The sequence below is a fragment of the Trematomus bernacchii genome, unplaced genomic scaffold (assembly GCF_902827165.1).
Source record: "Trematomus bernacchii unplaced genomic scaffold, fTreBer1.1, whole genome shotgun sequence".
Lineage (NCBI taxonomy): Eukaryota > Metazoa > Chordata > Actinopteri > Perciformes > Nototheniidae > Trematomus > Trematomus bernacchii.
Genome location: NW_022988098.1, coordinates 6,454,508 through 6,470,707, shown reverse-complemented (window position 1 = coordinate 6,470,707; position 16,200 = coordinate 6,454,508). Strand labels below are relative to the sequence as shown.

General features: G+C 39.5%; 1 protein-coding gene across 1 annotated transcript in view; it reads right to left on the bottom strand.

Moving 5' to 3' along the window:
- The window catches only part of cntn4 (contactin 4), a 159,350-nt gene that overhangs the window by 38,561 nt on the left and 104,589 nt on the right, over positions 1–16,200 (bottom strand). Inside the window, exons 10-11 of the mRNA XM_034122023.1 lie at positions 12,890–13,019; positions 10,849–10,999 (exon numbers count right to left, since the gene is read on the bottom strand). Of these exons, the coding sequence (XP_033977914.1) occupies positions 10,849–10,999; positions 12,890–13,019 (281 nt within the window). The remainder of the gene's footprint in view (positions 1–10,848; positions 11,000–12,889; positions 13,020–16,200) is intronic.

Sequence of the window (16,200 nt, the reverse complement as noted above, 5' to 3'; positions counted from 1 at the left end):
CTTGGCGTCACCATCAAACGCAGTGGGGACCTTTAGCGTACATTTTCAACTAACAGGGAGTCCCATTGACTTGCATAGAGCTCCCTGGTTGGTAATAGACAAGTTGGGATCGCGGAGAAATGCTCTCCGCAGACCCATTCTCACAGCGTTTATAAACCTTTTTCTTACTCAATATCAAGCCACACTTATTGTTTTTACTTCGGCTGTGAGTGTTTGTGTGTGCTCAGGATGAGTTTCGCTGTGTCCCGCTGTATCGCCGACCCGGAAACCACACCAGTAAGCCAGCTCAGTGAGCAGCGAGCCTCGCAACATCCCGACCAATCAGAGCACACTGGGCTCACAGGGAGGGGGGGCAGGAGCTCCAACAAGCCGTTTAGGACAGAGAGTGAATACACACAATATAAATCTATTTTAGTAGACCTCAACAATGGAATTATGACCAGTAGAAATGGCCATGACATGGGACCTTTAAGTATAATAAGAAAGAAAAGAGGAATATTGTGCTGCTAACTAATAAATGAAAACACATTCTGTAAGGTTAATTTGCTCAATGAGTAAACACAAAATGCAATGTTAAACTAGATTAAATCAAGTGTATAATGTGCATTGTCATAAGCTAAAGAAATCCCCCCTAGCTTACTCATTAACTCATGACAAAAACATCATACCTGCACTGATCAATATCTTTAATAATTACTTGACAGTTTTTCCTGATCTTTGAAATTATGCTCAGTTCTCACCAATAACATTGCATTTAGCTGACGCTTTTATTCAAAGTGACTTACAATAAGTGCATTAGACCAAGAAGATACAAACTTGAAGAAAACAGAATCATATAAGTACATCAGGTTTCATAGAGCCAAAACATTTCAAGTGCTACTCAACTGGCTTTAGATAAGCCAGTCCTTTATTAGGATATAAGTGCTTTGTTAGTATCTAAGTGCTTGGTTAGTATCTAAGTGCTTGGTTAGTATCTAAGTGCTTAGTTAGTATATAAGTGCTTAGTTAGTATGTAAGTGCTTAGTTAGTATATAAGTGCTTAGTTAGTATCTAAGTGCTTAGTTAGTATGCAAGTGCTTTTTATTTTATTTCTTTCATTTTATTGCTCAAAGTGGAGTCGAAAGAGATCAGTTTTCTTACAATGCTTACAAGTGTACATATTGAGTATCACAACAACAATCTTCTGATCCCTTATTTCCCCGCCACTGTTCAGTGCAATGTGACACCCTCTGTTCTGACAGTTTTACCAAGACAAGCCATGCTTTATGAATCCTAACACGGCTGTTATTTTGAAAACATTTGTTCCCATCTCTATCTTCCCACTCTTTCTAAAAGCATCTTTCCTTTATGTTTATTTCCACGTGCCATGGGACTGTACATCTCCAGCCGTTTGAAACCGCTAATCTGGGGTGGAGGAAAAAAAAGGAGCTGATAAAACTTTGAAGAGATGTTACCTTGGCAACAAGCTTCCTGTACTAACCTTGTTCAAAGATGTCAATGAAACGGTTAAAACTCCCAGGTGCACAGCGACTGCTCCAGCTAACACTGGTTTCACAAAGTGCACATTTCCAATAGGCGTTTAACAAAATACAAGTTTTCTGGCTTGAAGGGAAATAAAGAGTGTTTAAACATTAGAGTGTTCTTAATTTCCTTTAAATGGGTCGCTACAAGACATAAAGAAACACTGAGGATCCACTGCTCATGTCCTTAGAGTCGATAGTAGTGGCCAATAAACCATTACAGTACCATCAGCACCATTTCAGGCCCTATAGAGCGATCACAGAACTATTTATACTCCCATTGAAGTCACAGAGATCATCAGAGCAGACCGTTAGCTCACTGTATTTCTGACACAAAGTTGCTTAAGGCATTTTTTTCCTACATTTGTATTTTTAACGTACGAGATAATATAGTTTGTGGACACCTAAATACAGGGTTCGAGTTATGTGGGAGCCAATGGGAGCTGAGCTCCTATAAGGAGGGTCTGAGCTCCCACGGACGCAGTGAAATCATACATCTGTGGGGGTCGCTAATACATTACCAACAACCATTATTTTAATCACAAATAATGCATGTGTCAATGTAATGAGTATTATTTACGTTAACGAGGTAAATAGGCTAAAATAAAAACATGTTTTCCAAATGAACAACGCATCTCTTGAATGACAATATGCCTGCACTGCACCTCCAAGGTGCGCAATACATTATTGCACAATCTATGCCTGGGAGCGTGCTGCGAGCAGAGATGATGTGTGTGCGTAGTTGAACCTTTTCATATTTAAGTTTGTAGCAAGTAGAGGGCTGCTGCTGTGTGTGTGTGTGTATGTGTGTGTGTGTGTTTGAGTGTGTGTGTGTGTGTGTGTGTGTGTGTGTGTGTGTGTGTGTGTGTGTGTGTGTGTGTGTGTGTGTGTGCGTGCGCCAGAGTTTCCGTTAGCTGGTAATTACCGGACTATGACCGGTAAAATATGCTGAAGTCCGGCAAATCTAAATCTCTCCGGCAAAAAAAAAGTCTAACGGAAACTCTGGCGTGCGCGTTAGAAAAACATATCTAAATAATGAAAAACAAAATAGAATACTGCTTATAATTATAAAACAAACGAAAAACAAAAACAGAGGTAATATAATTCCAATACACCGGTACACCCAAGAACCAAAAAGACACACATGCAATGCAACAAACATATTTATTTCATATAATCACACTTTTAAACAGAGCTAGTTTTGTCCAATTACATGTTTTGTTGTGTCACCTTGTTATTGTTCGTTACAATATTGTTTTTACGAAATATATCGGTTTTGAAATGTATTTTTAGAAATAAAAAATTCAGATAACTGTTTGATTCAGCTTTAAAAAGAACACAAAATTGAATGAGTTTCTGAATGTCACGGAGGCTGTCCTAATTTCTGGCTCCGTCGAGAGCTCGGAGAATGTTAATGATGTATTATTGAACGTGAAATCATTTAATAAATGTCATTTACTCAGCAATTATTTTCAATTAGTTGAAGTGAGTTGGGATTTGAAACAAACAAAAGACATTTAGGTATCTATTTATGATGTAATTTTTGCCGTGCACTTATGGACACAGTGGGAGCTCTCCTGGCCTTTTACCTGGGGAACAGTTTGCCAGGAGCAGTTTGTTCTCTCCTCGGCAATTATAAAACACATAAAGGACCAACTTCTGCTTCCCCGGGAAATCTAGCCACCAGCAGGGATCATATTTGGTCTCTTGTCAATAAATATAGATTTTATTTATTTGATGCATTACCTTGAAATACAGCACAATAAAAGAAAAGAACATTTTAGCATAACGCATTTGCATCACATTGCCATATCTCAAACCTATCTCCGACGCGTGACCTTTTGGACCGCGCTTACTAAATGGGATTGCCATGGATACTCGGATATGTAGAATTTCTTACTGTCCTTCAACTCCTTGGGGAGGACAGTGTGAAGGCTAAAATGCAAAACAATTATGTAACGTATGTAAAGCAATTTTAGCTGCATGTGTTGTATGAAAAGTGCTATATAATTATAGCCCATCTTCTGAAATGCGCACAAGGCAACATGTATTTTCTGTGCATGTTGCGCTTAAAACAACTAAACTGGGGGGGGTTTCTCCCTCTCTGCCACACCCAAAGCACCCTAATGCCTCCCTACAGCGGTAAACATCTTCTTCAAAGGATTGAAGGATGCAGCGCAAATATTTGCATGACTGCCAAAGCCGATAGAGATGAATACTCTTTAAAAAGATGGTGTTTAATGCACAGGGAACAGCAATCGGGGCGTCAGCACATTTCTGCGGCGGCTCACGGGAGAACGGTTGATAGAGTGTGTCTGGTGTGAGCGGCCAAACAAACGTGATTTCTTCCCGCTACTGACATATTGAAATGGCGTGTTTTTTTTTTAAAAGGGCTGCTCTTTGTGGCTGACACGGCCCACTTACACACTCATCAGAAAGCCCTGCTCTGCGCTCTCAGCTGCTTTGTTCCAGCTGATGTCATCTAAACCTCGTCCCTGCAGGGTTGTCTGGGGTAGATAAGACCCCCCCACCCCCCCCCTCCACTGGTCCTCTGCAGGAAAAAAAGGGGGCTGCTGCTATGAAGATGGATTACCCAGCTGGTGACACTGGTTCCCTTTCCGCCGAAGCCACTGCGGAGTGCTGTAACGCAATTAGGGCAATTAATCTTCAACAAAAAGGGGTTCACAGCTTCCTCTTATAATTTCGAAACTCTCTGTGCAGGTGCATAACCAAACAGAGCTGCTCAGACATGCATGTGTACACAGACTGTACATGCAAACACAATGGTATTTTCTGGGATTCATTTATACAGAAACAAATATAACTATAAAATGCATTTCCTGCAGAAAATGCGTGCGAATGCTGTAAACTGTGAACATTTGTGGCTGAATTTAGCTGAAAATGCAGAAAAAGCTGAATATTTTATTAGTTGAATGTTCTCTGTAGCTGCTTTTAGCTACAGAAACCAAGTGTGTTGCTGAACTTAGCGGAGAAATGGAGAAAAGTGAAATGATTTGAATCAAAATTGTTACAGCTCAAATGCATTGCAATGACTTTATTGAAAACTTGAAAGTGAAATGTTAAACTGGAAGAGTAGGAAAAAGAGTGAAGAAGCTTAATATTTAAAAGAGAAGGTTTAAAAAAGGTATAAACAACAACATGTATAGCCTCAATGTACTGAAATAGCTGAATAATGTAATAGTTGAATGGTTTCTGTAGCTGAAAGTAGGCTGAAGGAGTTAGATATCAGATGTACATAGTAGTATAAGTTCAAGTAGCATTACATCTATAGGGCTTTTCTTTTGAAGGGGTGTGTGGTTTTGGGGAGTGTGAGGTGTAGAAAAACAAAATTAGATGTCTGACGTCAATAAATGGGAGGTTCACCCATAAAAACCAGTGTGTGTGTGTGTGTGCGTGTACCAGTCTGTCTGTGGGCATGTCTGCTCTGATTAGATGATGTCACTCAGGTGTGTGGCCCCAATCTGCCCAGCAACACCATGGTTACCAACTGCAGCACTGAGTCCCATTAAGAATGCATTGAGGAATATATCTGACAATTTTGCCACCTGTTCAAAAACTATGGCTCCTATAAAAAAATAGGAAGGCTCAGAAAGTGAGCATCAGGGAGCTAGGTGGACTTTTTTTTGTCACTCAGATCACTATTGGGCCAGAACGGTGGGTCCGTTTGATATGATGAAGGCAATTGAGCAGGCCAGACTAATTATGCTCCTGAAATCTTTTGAAATTATTTGAATAGAGTGTATATTTTGGCTCTGAGAGCAGTTTTAAAATATTTTTTCAGAAGATTTTTAAGACCCTCTACACTCTAAGTGATGATGTCACGCACATAGCCCTGAAGAGTCCCTCCCATAGACAGCCATTATAACATCTAAAACAGCCTGAACATTTACCAACACTTAAACGTTGATAAGTCCAAAACCTTAAAAGATATCAAAAGTCTGAATAAGATTTTAATAGCTGAAGGTCTTGTGATCATTTTAAAGTTGGCATGAAGTCTCTAGCTGAAATTATGTGGAAAGAGTAGCATTTGGCGCAAGGTGTAGGTAAAAGAGGTTTTGAAGGCTCCTCCCATTGAGTTCCATGTTAAAAAAAAGAGTTTAAAAAGCTGAATATTTCAAAAAATATAACATATTTAGAAAAAGTTGAAAGTTTCCCATCGATTGCTGAACAGACTGAACATTTTGATATTTGAATGGTTTCTGTAGCTGAAAGTAGGCTGAAGTTATCGGACGTGGCACAGCATTCGCACTAACTAACAAGTAAGAAATATAGCACTACAGCTGATGTGTGAAACCAGGATGTTGTTTGTCCCATCATTTGCAGTTATTTGCATCCGTAGCCTGCTTTCATTAAAGTCTTGCAAAACAGCCAACAGGACAAGGATGAAGGTCAGGACATCTCTACCTTTTGTAACTTAAAGCCCAAAGTATTTCAAGAAATCAATCAGGAAAAAAGAACATACTGTAATAGAAAAAAGGCAGTGTTGCTACTGTCAGCTATAATTACATAAATACATATTCAGATTACCCTCAACCATCACTTCCTGCCATTATGCATCCAAATGTATTGCATTTATGGTCATGTTTCCTTACTTTGTGCTTTGGAGCTTAAACGGATGTGTCCTTGAACACGTTTTTATTTAAAATGTTGCGTCACTGCATCCGAGGGAACGTTAGCTAGCTTACATTGGTAAAGAATATTGCCAGATTTGATCAAATGTGTAACTGAGGCTTCAACATTTTTGGATTTTAAGTAAAACATGACTCACTGACACACCTAAAACGTACCCAAATCAGATTTTGTTCTTGTTTTGTTTTGGCTAACCAACGTCGTTATCTTCGTATCAAAGCTTTGGTCTGATCATTTCTGTTGTAGCTTACTTTTACAAAATACAGTAGGATCCCATTTCCATATTTTGCCACCTGGAAACTAATTGAAATGAGGGAGCGCAAACCATTTGGTTTGGTTTTCATCAAATTATCGTACATTATGGCAGTTTTAGCTATTGATCGTACTTTGAAAAATGTTGCAAAAATATTAATATGTACTTTAATTTGATATATATATGTGACTTCTTGATCACATTTATACATGCTAAATAACTGGCTTTATAAATGAACCCAAAACCTTTTATTTGTATTAGTTTTATTGAATGAATCCACAGGAAAGTACCCTCACAGACCACAAGTTGGCGCTCTGGCGGACCCCTAGTTGAAAGCTTTACCTACAGGCAGGACAGCCATTGTTGGTAAGCTAAAAAAACAACTGTGAACAACTGTTCTCCAGATTAACACGACAGATGCTACACATTTTTATTGTGTGGCACACAACACATGGGTTTGTATTTGTGTGTCACAGATGCGATAAAAGGGAGATAATAGGAAAGAGAGTAAGGGGGAGCCGCACATTCAAAGGCTCTGCTGGCATGTGTTTCCAAACTCTGCAAATAGTCTCTTCCCTTCCTAGCTAGCGATACAGTCTGGCATCATGTCAAAACATTTGCTTTTAATGCAATACAGCTGGGACTGTTGAATTTTTATTTCAAATCTGTGCCTCTTTCTTCTTAATTTTGGAGCAGCGGCGGCACAGGTGGTCTGAGCCAAATATCATTTATTTAATGTGAGTTAAAGCATTAAGACATATTTTTGAACATCAAACAGACTACCAGAACAAAGACGGAGTTAAAGAAATCCATCTACTAATTGTACTATTATCATGTTTCTCTGAGAGCACCAAATAACTAAATGGCTGCAGTATAAATCCATCACACAGTAACAGAAGAATTCCCTTGTTTCTATTATTTAAGAGTTATTAAAGAGTTACACTTTGATGATTCAAATCTTGAATCATTAATTTTTCCTCACAGCAGTTGGTCTTTTTGTGATTTATGGTTGGGATAAACAAGAACACCAAAGGACAAGTGCATGCAGTGGTAGAATTTCCGAAAATACAAAGCACCTACTTAGCATTGGGACACGGCCATTTCATTTATCATGCCAGGAGGACATCTACTCGTGTCACACCAAAGACAAATGTGAAATCAATCTGAGCTATGAATTCAAAACAACAGGGAGAAAATGGCCCAGGTACTGAGAAGTTGAAATGTTTGATGGCATTGACACGGGGCGAGTGAAGGGCACCAGCAGCGAAACCACTATGCAAATTCCACGCCACTTTGTTTGACAAGCAACAACACTGCTTTGTGTATATGCAAAGGCTGGCAAGACAGTGAGCACACAGCCGCTGTCAGAGCAGAGTCATGCTAGAGTGGTGACACCCGATGGATGACCCCTGGCTGCGATGAGGCTACAGGGCCAGACTTCACACTTCATTCAGACACACGCACACACACACAAACACAGTGGGAAGTGTATCTCATGTAGCACACGTCGCACCCCAGGGGTCAAATACGGCAAGACACTAAGATCGCCCTCTGCTCCACTGAAAACGTGGTGTCAGACGTTGAATAATTAGATTTCATCATCCCCGCTGAGTTGAAAAGTTCTAAGCACTTAGATAGAACACAGCAAACCTCATAAAGTATTACTCATTTAGTCTTCATGCAGGTTTTCCCTATGCTGATCTAACCACATCTGACAACGACATAACACATCTCCTCATGTATCCTGCAAAAAAAAAAGGCTAAAGTGACTGGAGGCTTTTGGTGTAATTTAGATTCAATACTTTATGATATCTAAAACACGTGCTAGCTGTTTGAGTTAAAAATGGTCATTAAAAGCAAGCATTTCATATATTATGGAAGAACAGAAGACAAGTCACCATGGGACATCATCATAAACCCTTTAACCATCACTGCAGCCAACTCTATGGGACAATTCTGACAGATCAATTAGGCAAGGACCTCCTGTGAACAAGTAGTTTGCAGCAAAGTAAAACATCTTTCAGCACTGCTTTGTTGGATATGTGTGGCAAGGTCAGTTTTAAATACAACTTACATAAGTTTGAAGGCTTGACTGACACTATAACACCACATTGAACAGTTTACTGTGAATACTACGAGAAAGGATCAGTATTCGCAAGTATTTTATGTTTCACTATTGTGAGATAAAATCGTGAACTGTATACCAGAAGAGGACTTGGTCAATCTAACGTCGCCAATTGGTTTGTGGACCATGTTTGAAGCCTTGAGTTTGGGATTTTGGCCATACTACCATCCTGGTTTTTTTAAGTCACCATCTTGGATGATTGGAGTCGCTAACTTGATTTTTTTGGAACCAAGTACAACAGAATGCTTAGGGTTAGGGTTCAACCCAGTCTCACGGCATTTTGTGTTATAGTCACAAAATGTAATCTATTGATTCGTGTTCACCAACACAATTTTCCCATTTTCTTCGTGTCACACAGAATGATTTTAAAAGCAATGTATTTCTATTGGTAGTATGTTTCGTGCCTGCACCAAATAATAACAAATTAGAAGGAAAAAAAGATCTAAAAAATACAGATTTCAGTATTCTGAGGCTCTGAGCCCCATTTATTTTCCTCGCGGACGGCAAAAAAAGTCCGACATTATACAATTTTAAATAATCGTGGCTTCATATTGAGTAAGAAAATGTTTTTATGAACCACACAGCTTCTGGTCTTCCAAGACCCGACCAGACAAAAAGACGTGGTGCAGGCACGAAACATACTACCAATAGAAATACATTGCTTTTCTGTGTGACACGAAAAAAATGGGAAAATCATGTTGGTGAACACGAATCAATAGATTACATTTCGTGACTAAAACACAAAATGCCGTGAGACTGGGTTGAAGGGTTAGACAGCTAACAACACACAGTGAAAGTATTGTAGTTCTAGGACTCATACCCAGGTAGCCAGTACCTAAAGCATAACCTGGTTAACCGTCTTATCTTTTCATAATAATGATAATATATTAAAGTCAACATAATTCTGTATTGCAGACAAATCCAAACTAATGACCAAGCCCATAACCTCATTTGGAAAATGTTTACCGAGGTAATAATTCAATCGAGAAATAGGGTCATTTTCTCATAGACTTCAATTAAATTAAAAAAGATGGCACAAACAAACAGATTATACGCATATAGGTACAGAAAGATTAAGATCGCTTTCCCTTTTAACTTCTCACATTTGTATTTTTGTATTCAAGCAACCAGTGGAGTTGCACCCTGCTCCAGATTTAAGAGAACGAAGATTTGAGGCACTTTTCAAAACAGAAGTTGCCCATTGGAAATCAACAGAAATGCATTTATAAAGTAATAAAGTAATGTGGGCTTATCTTAATGGTATTCAATTGTTTAGTGCAGATAATTGCAAGGTAATCCTGTAAAAAAAGATGCAATCTTCTGCTATGCCTGTAGACATTTTGGTTCAAATACATCTAACTCAGATGCCTTCACCACAATTGTACCAGAGTACCAAACGCTGTCTCCTGGTACTCATCTGAGTAACTCACTAAAAACGAAATACTATATGACAGTAAAACAAGAATAGAGTTTAAAAGGGGAGTGATTTGTAAAAAGAAATTCCATAAAGAAATAGAAAATCTGTTTACAGTTCTGTTTCATATGGATGTTGAGAGATGTATCCATACATCTCTGAATTTTGCTCTCAAAGTGCACCAGATTGATGCTTTTAACTTCAATATTTAAAAAAAAGATCTTGTGTTGGATCCACTACCGACTTATAAAAATAGCACTTTACCCCTGCACCCCCTCTAATCTCAGATGCACCCTGAGTCATTTTGTTTAAGTACAATGAGCCTTTCTAAAATATACAGTAAAGAGACAAACCCACCAGCATTATAGAATATATTATATGACTTTGAGCCAAATTCTTGTTTTTGGGCTGTATAAATAAATTGACTTGAAACAGTTGCTGATTTAGAGTACTGGCACCTTTTTTATTCCAATTCAAGCACTGCTTGTGGTAGTGAACAAAATGTAAACTAGAAAAGAAGGACATTTTCCCTCCATAATGTACAGTATGTTATATTACCTACTGAAAAGACAAATTGAATGAAGGTAGCAGTGAAAATGCGATTGCTTCGTTCATATCATACTTGACTCTCGTCCAATTTTGCAACCAGCTGGGGGAAACATAAAACCGGTGATGACTTAATCTGAACGTTACATATTCAAATGGGAACAAGACGGTACATCTGGAAGGAGCAAGTGTTGTCTAGCAAAAGATGTGTCTGTATTATTGCAGACGAACACGGCCACCAGGGATCCCTACTTGGCTAAAAGTAATGAGAACACACGAGGAGAAGCCAAAGCCTCACAGTGGGGTAGAAGCAGAACAAAATGAGTACATGTTGTGTTACCTGTTACTTTCTCGGAGTGGTTCGCTGCCCTTCCGCCATGAGATCACACCCCAAGGAGACATCTTTGGTTTGCACTCGATGAGCACGTCTCCTCCAACCTTCACCAGTGTCTGGCTCTTCAGTTGGTTGTGAGAGAAATCTGGGGCAACAGCTGAGACAAGAGCGGCAAATTAAAACCTCACTTTTTTTCATCCTTCATATTATCTCTGACGATTTATCGAATATATAATTTAATTCTGTTCTTTTTTTTCTCACCATTTTGGATAATGAGTTCATAAATACATTTCTTTATTGCCGTGGTAAATTGAAGACACAAGATTACATTATTCACTATCTGAATAATTGGTAATCAAAAAGCTAATAGCAAAGCCTATAATTAATGATGTGCGGTTGAAGAGATTATAACTCTATAATTATTCTCAGTAAGGACCGAAATGTCTTGTTCTTTAGCTCATCAATAAATAATCTTTACAAAATACTTGGTCACGGTTTAGATTAAAATCAGTCTCCTGGGTTAGAGTTTAGGAACAGATCAGGGAAAATCTCTACAAAATTAGGTGGGGGTGGATGGATGAGTCAAACAAACCGAGGACTTTCACCCAGGAGACAACCACTAGTCATCTTTAAGTTATCATTATGATGATGTTTTGGCTATTTTGTTAGGGTTAGGGTTACCCCTAACCCTAACCCTAATTAGGGTTAGGGGTAACCCTAACCCTAGGTCATGATCTTTTCCTGAACCTAACCAAGTACTTTTGATGCCTAAACCTAATTATAAACGACTGTTTCACACGTTACCATATTTACATGACATTAAATTATATTAAAAGGAAAGTACAGGTATATTCGCTTTAAGTGCTGGTGCATTAGTTTCAATTGGGCTGAACTCAAGTGCTCTTTTATTTATTTTTTTCAACGGGCAAGTTAGGGCAACAGGTGGGTTCTGAGTTTGCGACAAAACATATATATAGACTTTCTGCTGACCAAAATTCAATGGGGAGCTCGTTCAAAGATTTTGGAGTCAGGTTTGAGAACAGGCATCATAAACTCAGTCCAATTTGCTGTGATGGATGCAGAGCGAGGTATATATAAGGATATATAAGCATTTGATTGTTATATTTAGGCTTGAGGACATTCTGATCTTCTGCCACCAGTAGGTGCAGTTATTTAGGTGATCTTGAATGGTTGTTACGGTATAAGAGGGAAGTACTGAGCAACCTATGTGGTCTTATGGGTTAAGGACTTGCTTCTTCCTGGGTTTAAACAATTGAAAAATAATAAAATCCACCTTTCAATATCTTTGCAACTTTTCAAAACTTAAGTAACTAGACGTGTTGGAAGATGAATAGTGACTAAGAACTGCGGGGAGTACAGAGTGACAGTCCTGACAGGGCAGATGGTGGACGGAGCAGCGCTGGAAATACATCACTGTCAGCAGGACGCATTCATCCTATAATTAATGCTTTTCAATTAGCGGCCAATAACAGAGAGGCCGTAGATCATCCGGAAGGTATTGAGCAGAAGACGAAGCAAACTTGAGAACAATATGGACAAACAAATGCAAATCAACACATGTCTTTGCAAATGGACACTGTTGGGAAAATACTGAATGTCCTCTTCCAATATCAGAGTACACATGATAACAAAGGTATCCCAACTGTAGCTGTGTACATGACAGGATGCATGATTACCTAGAAGAGCATCAGGACTGTTTTAGGCATATGATAGCTATGTGATTAACATGACGATTCAGCCTCTATGGAGAGAGACATATGACAAGCATGATCATTTCTGACGTGGAGCTAATCTGAACTAAACATTGAATACTGCTTTATATTCCTCCATCTTGTGACTGTGTAACTCCCTCTCTTGTATATCAGCATGTGAAGGACACTGTTCAGGAACTAGTTGATGCTCTGCATGTGATGACTACTTCCATTCTTGCGAGGGTAATAAATACATGGATCCTGATATTGAAGTTCAAGCCGGTGATGAGTGATATTTTTCTAACAGACATACACACAACCAACTAATGCCTTACCTATAATTCGGAGCTCTGCATTGGAGTACACCTCGCCGTGTTTGTTCCCGGCCACACACTGGTACATCCCTGTGTCAGACAGGGTCAGGCGGCTGATGGTCAATGCTCCGTTGGCCACCTGTATGCGCTCCTATGGACACAGAGACACACGTGCCTTTAATATGCTTTATTCCCAGCGTTCATCTATATAAAAACAGCCATCCAGCGGGCCAGAGAAATATGGTCTGGAAGTGACGGACGTGGCAATAAATCTAGGTTTTCATCACTAATGGAGGGAAAGGCTTGGGTGGATGGAGGCAGGCTAGCAGAAAATGACCCTAATCAATCTGCATGTTTATGAGAGTGAAATAAAACCATGCCCTATTTATATCTCCGACTGCACCACAGGGGCTGTTTCCCCTTCAGCAGGAGGAGGGGATAACTGGGGAAGGAATATCGTAACATCTGAGGTATAATGCATTGTGAAAATTGCTTTTCTGATAGGTATGCCCCATACATACTAAGCGATGTGTACACGGTCAAGCTGCACCTCCTCTTCATCTGTTTGGAGCTTTTTTTCGCCCGCCTGTGGGATAAATGTAGCTCGTCACTGAGCCATCAAATTAAGATCTATTTAAGGATGGCTGGGCCTGATGAACTGGTTGGATCGCTGCATCTGTTGGACATATAATCCTCAATATAAGTTTATCTCTTCTCACTCAACTCCTCCACTACAGCATTAAGTCCTTGAGCAGTTTTCATACATCTCTATGCAGGCGTGTCAGGTTCTGCCTCCTCGTGCCCTTCATCTCGTCTCTTTTCCTCGGGCACACCCATAATGTCATTACAACCCCCTTTTCCATAGGCTTGAACTCTAGTCACGGGGGATTAAGGTACTGTCACATGAAAAGAAAGACCGTCCTCACGGAAAGATCACAAACTAATCCTGTGTTTGAGCAGGTTGTGCCTACATTTCCATAACGCTCGGGATGTGCAGGGGCGAATATCCCTGCTGGCAAGGGAGAGGCAAATGGTGGCGTACATCAGTCTGTGCATGGAAAGCACTCCCGTTTACGGCTGCTATTAATTAAGCATGACGTTCCTCTCAAATCAGCAGTTTTTCATGCCGGGGACCTGGGGGGACCATCTGCACGCCTTATGCTGAAGGAGAATGATTGGCAATGTCATTTGCCAACAACGCTGGGTTGATTTTGTTTTATATAAAGCTGCAAAAAGGATGTGAAAGATTGTCAGGATGAAGGAACGACTTTTACTGTACGGTACAGAAAAGGCAGGGTCTTGCTTTTGATTGCTGGCAACAGTTATTCTCCTACTAATTACTGGAAGCCTTTGTGCGAATAATTTCACAGCTGTACATTTTAAATTAAAAGCAACATTTGTATAAACTCAAAACAAGACACCTCCACTAATGAGGATCTAAGGAAATGTTTGTTTTAAAAAAAAAAGTGACAAATGAGTCACGTGAATTTGATTTTGACCTGCCAAGTTTTATGTTCCTAAGATTATTTGTGCTCACTGTGAACTAAATCAGCGATTGACAGATGTTTGATGACTCTGCTGAACATGCCTGCCTGTGTAAGAAAGAACTGCAGGAAGATGACCTCAGCTCATCAGCGGCTCTGCAACAGCAAAACAAAAAGCTCAGCCTGTTTGCTCCACTTGAGCTTGAATTAGCAGGGGAATCAGTGGAAAGTGATGCAGTGGACTGCTTTAGAATTACATCAGCCACGGTGGTGGAATCAGCGCTAAGATCTGTTTTCCATTAGTATTATAGTAGCAAGACCACCGTGTTAAAACACTCTGTTACTGCATTCACATTGCAGATGGACCACTCTGGAATTATTTGTATTTTATTGTTTATTTATTACAGCTGTAAAAAGTAAAACAAATGTATTTAACAATATACTGTATACATAGTGGGTAACTCGTGAATTTGAATTTTTAAAGTCTGACATTTCTTCATAATATTCAACCATAATGTTGTTGATTCTATTTTGTAGTATTAATTTTTTTCTAGAGCTAAGGAAATTAACTGTTGTTTTCTGATCTCTCTTTAAATACTACATTGTGAAAACTCACTTTTCCAGTGCTTGTGCACACACATTTGGGTACTGGATCATCCCACAACCCCAAAAACTGTAATATAAGACAATGTTGTCTTTTTTCTATGGGCTGCCGATCAGAAAACATTGGATTCAACAAGCCATTTACATTATCCCCCTTCCCATATTACATGAATGCTTATAATAATGTGCAAGTTCTTCTGCTTGTAAGCTATTAGAGAGATTACATTTACTTTTAAAACCTGTATACAACACCAAAGTCTCAATATAAGGTGGCTAGATGGGTCCTGTTTTCATTTTATCATAGGGAAAGGAATGTGCGAGCAACCTTTCTCTCCGTATTGGAATATGTTGATGTTATTTATAGAGATGCTCCTGTCCCCAGCCTTAAACATCTAGAAGCTGTCAATCACTCAGCGCTCAGATGTATTACAGTCGACCCACATGGCATCGGCATTGTGTTTTATATTAGGAGGTGGGTTGCCTCTCTATCAGGCAGCATCAGCACTTTTATCTATTCATCTATAAAGGACTTCAAAAATGACCACCTTATTTATTGTCGCTCCTGTGCCTGAGACAGTTACTGATTCTATGTGTTCCTGCAGCAAAAACTAACCTTGGAAACACAGCTTTGAGGTATTTTAGCCGATGTGTGTGGTGTGTTAAATAGGTTTGTGTGCATGCAAATGGTCTGCAAAGGCTAAAATCCTTGTGTTCCCTCCAGAGGGAATTTCTCTCCCACACACTCCCCCCTCAAAACGCCTCCATCTGACTCCTTTGCCTACTTTCTTAACATAGTGACATCAGTACATAACACTTGTACTTCTATTAGCTAGCGCTCCAACACATTGTACGTGCCAATCACAACAGAGCCACACAGCCAACCAATCAAAGCAGACTGGGCTCAAAATACATATATTAATTAATTGTAATAGGGTCTGAATTGTGTTGGAGTAAAAGTAGTAAATACTCCAGTAGAAAAATAGTGAGATGCTTTCCATGACTGATCGTCCATCCGTGACTCCAAAGTCTTCACCACTACAACACTAACAGGAATAACCTCAGTTCAAGTACATTGTTGCCAGCCCTCTGTATGGCGGTCCCACCTAATTTAAATGGACTCAATCCTGTTTCACGCTGGAGTCTCTCTTTGATTGCACATCCACTTAATCCTCGGGCTATTGTCAATAACGCAGCAGAGAGAGAGGTGCTTTCCAAGAAGAACCGCCACGCGAAAAGAAGCATCTC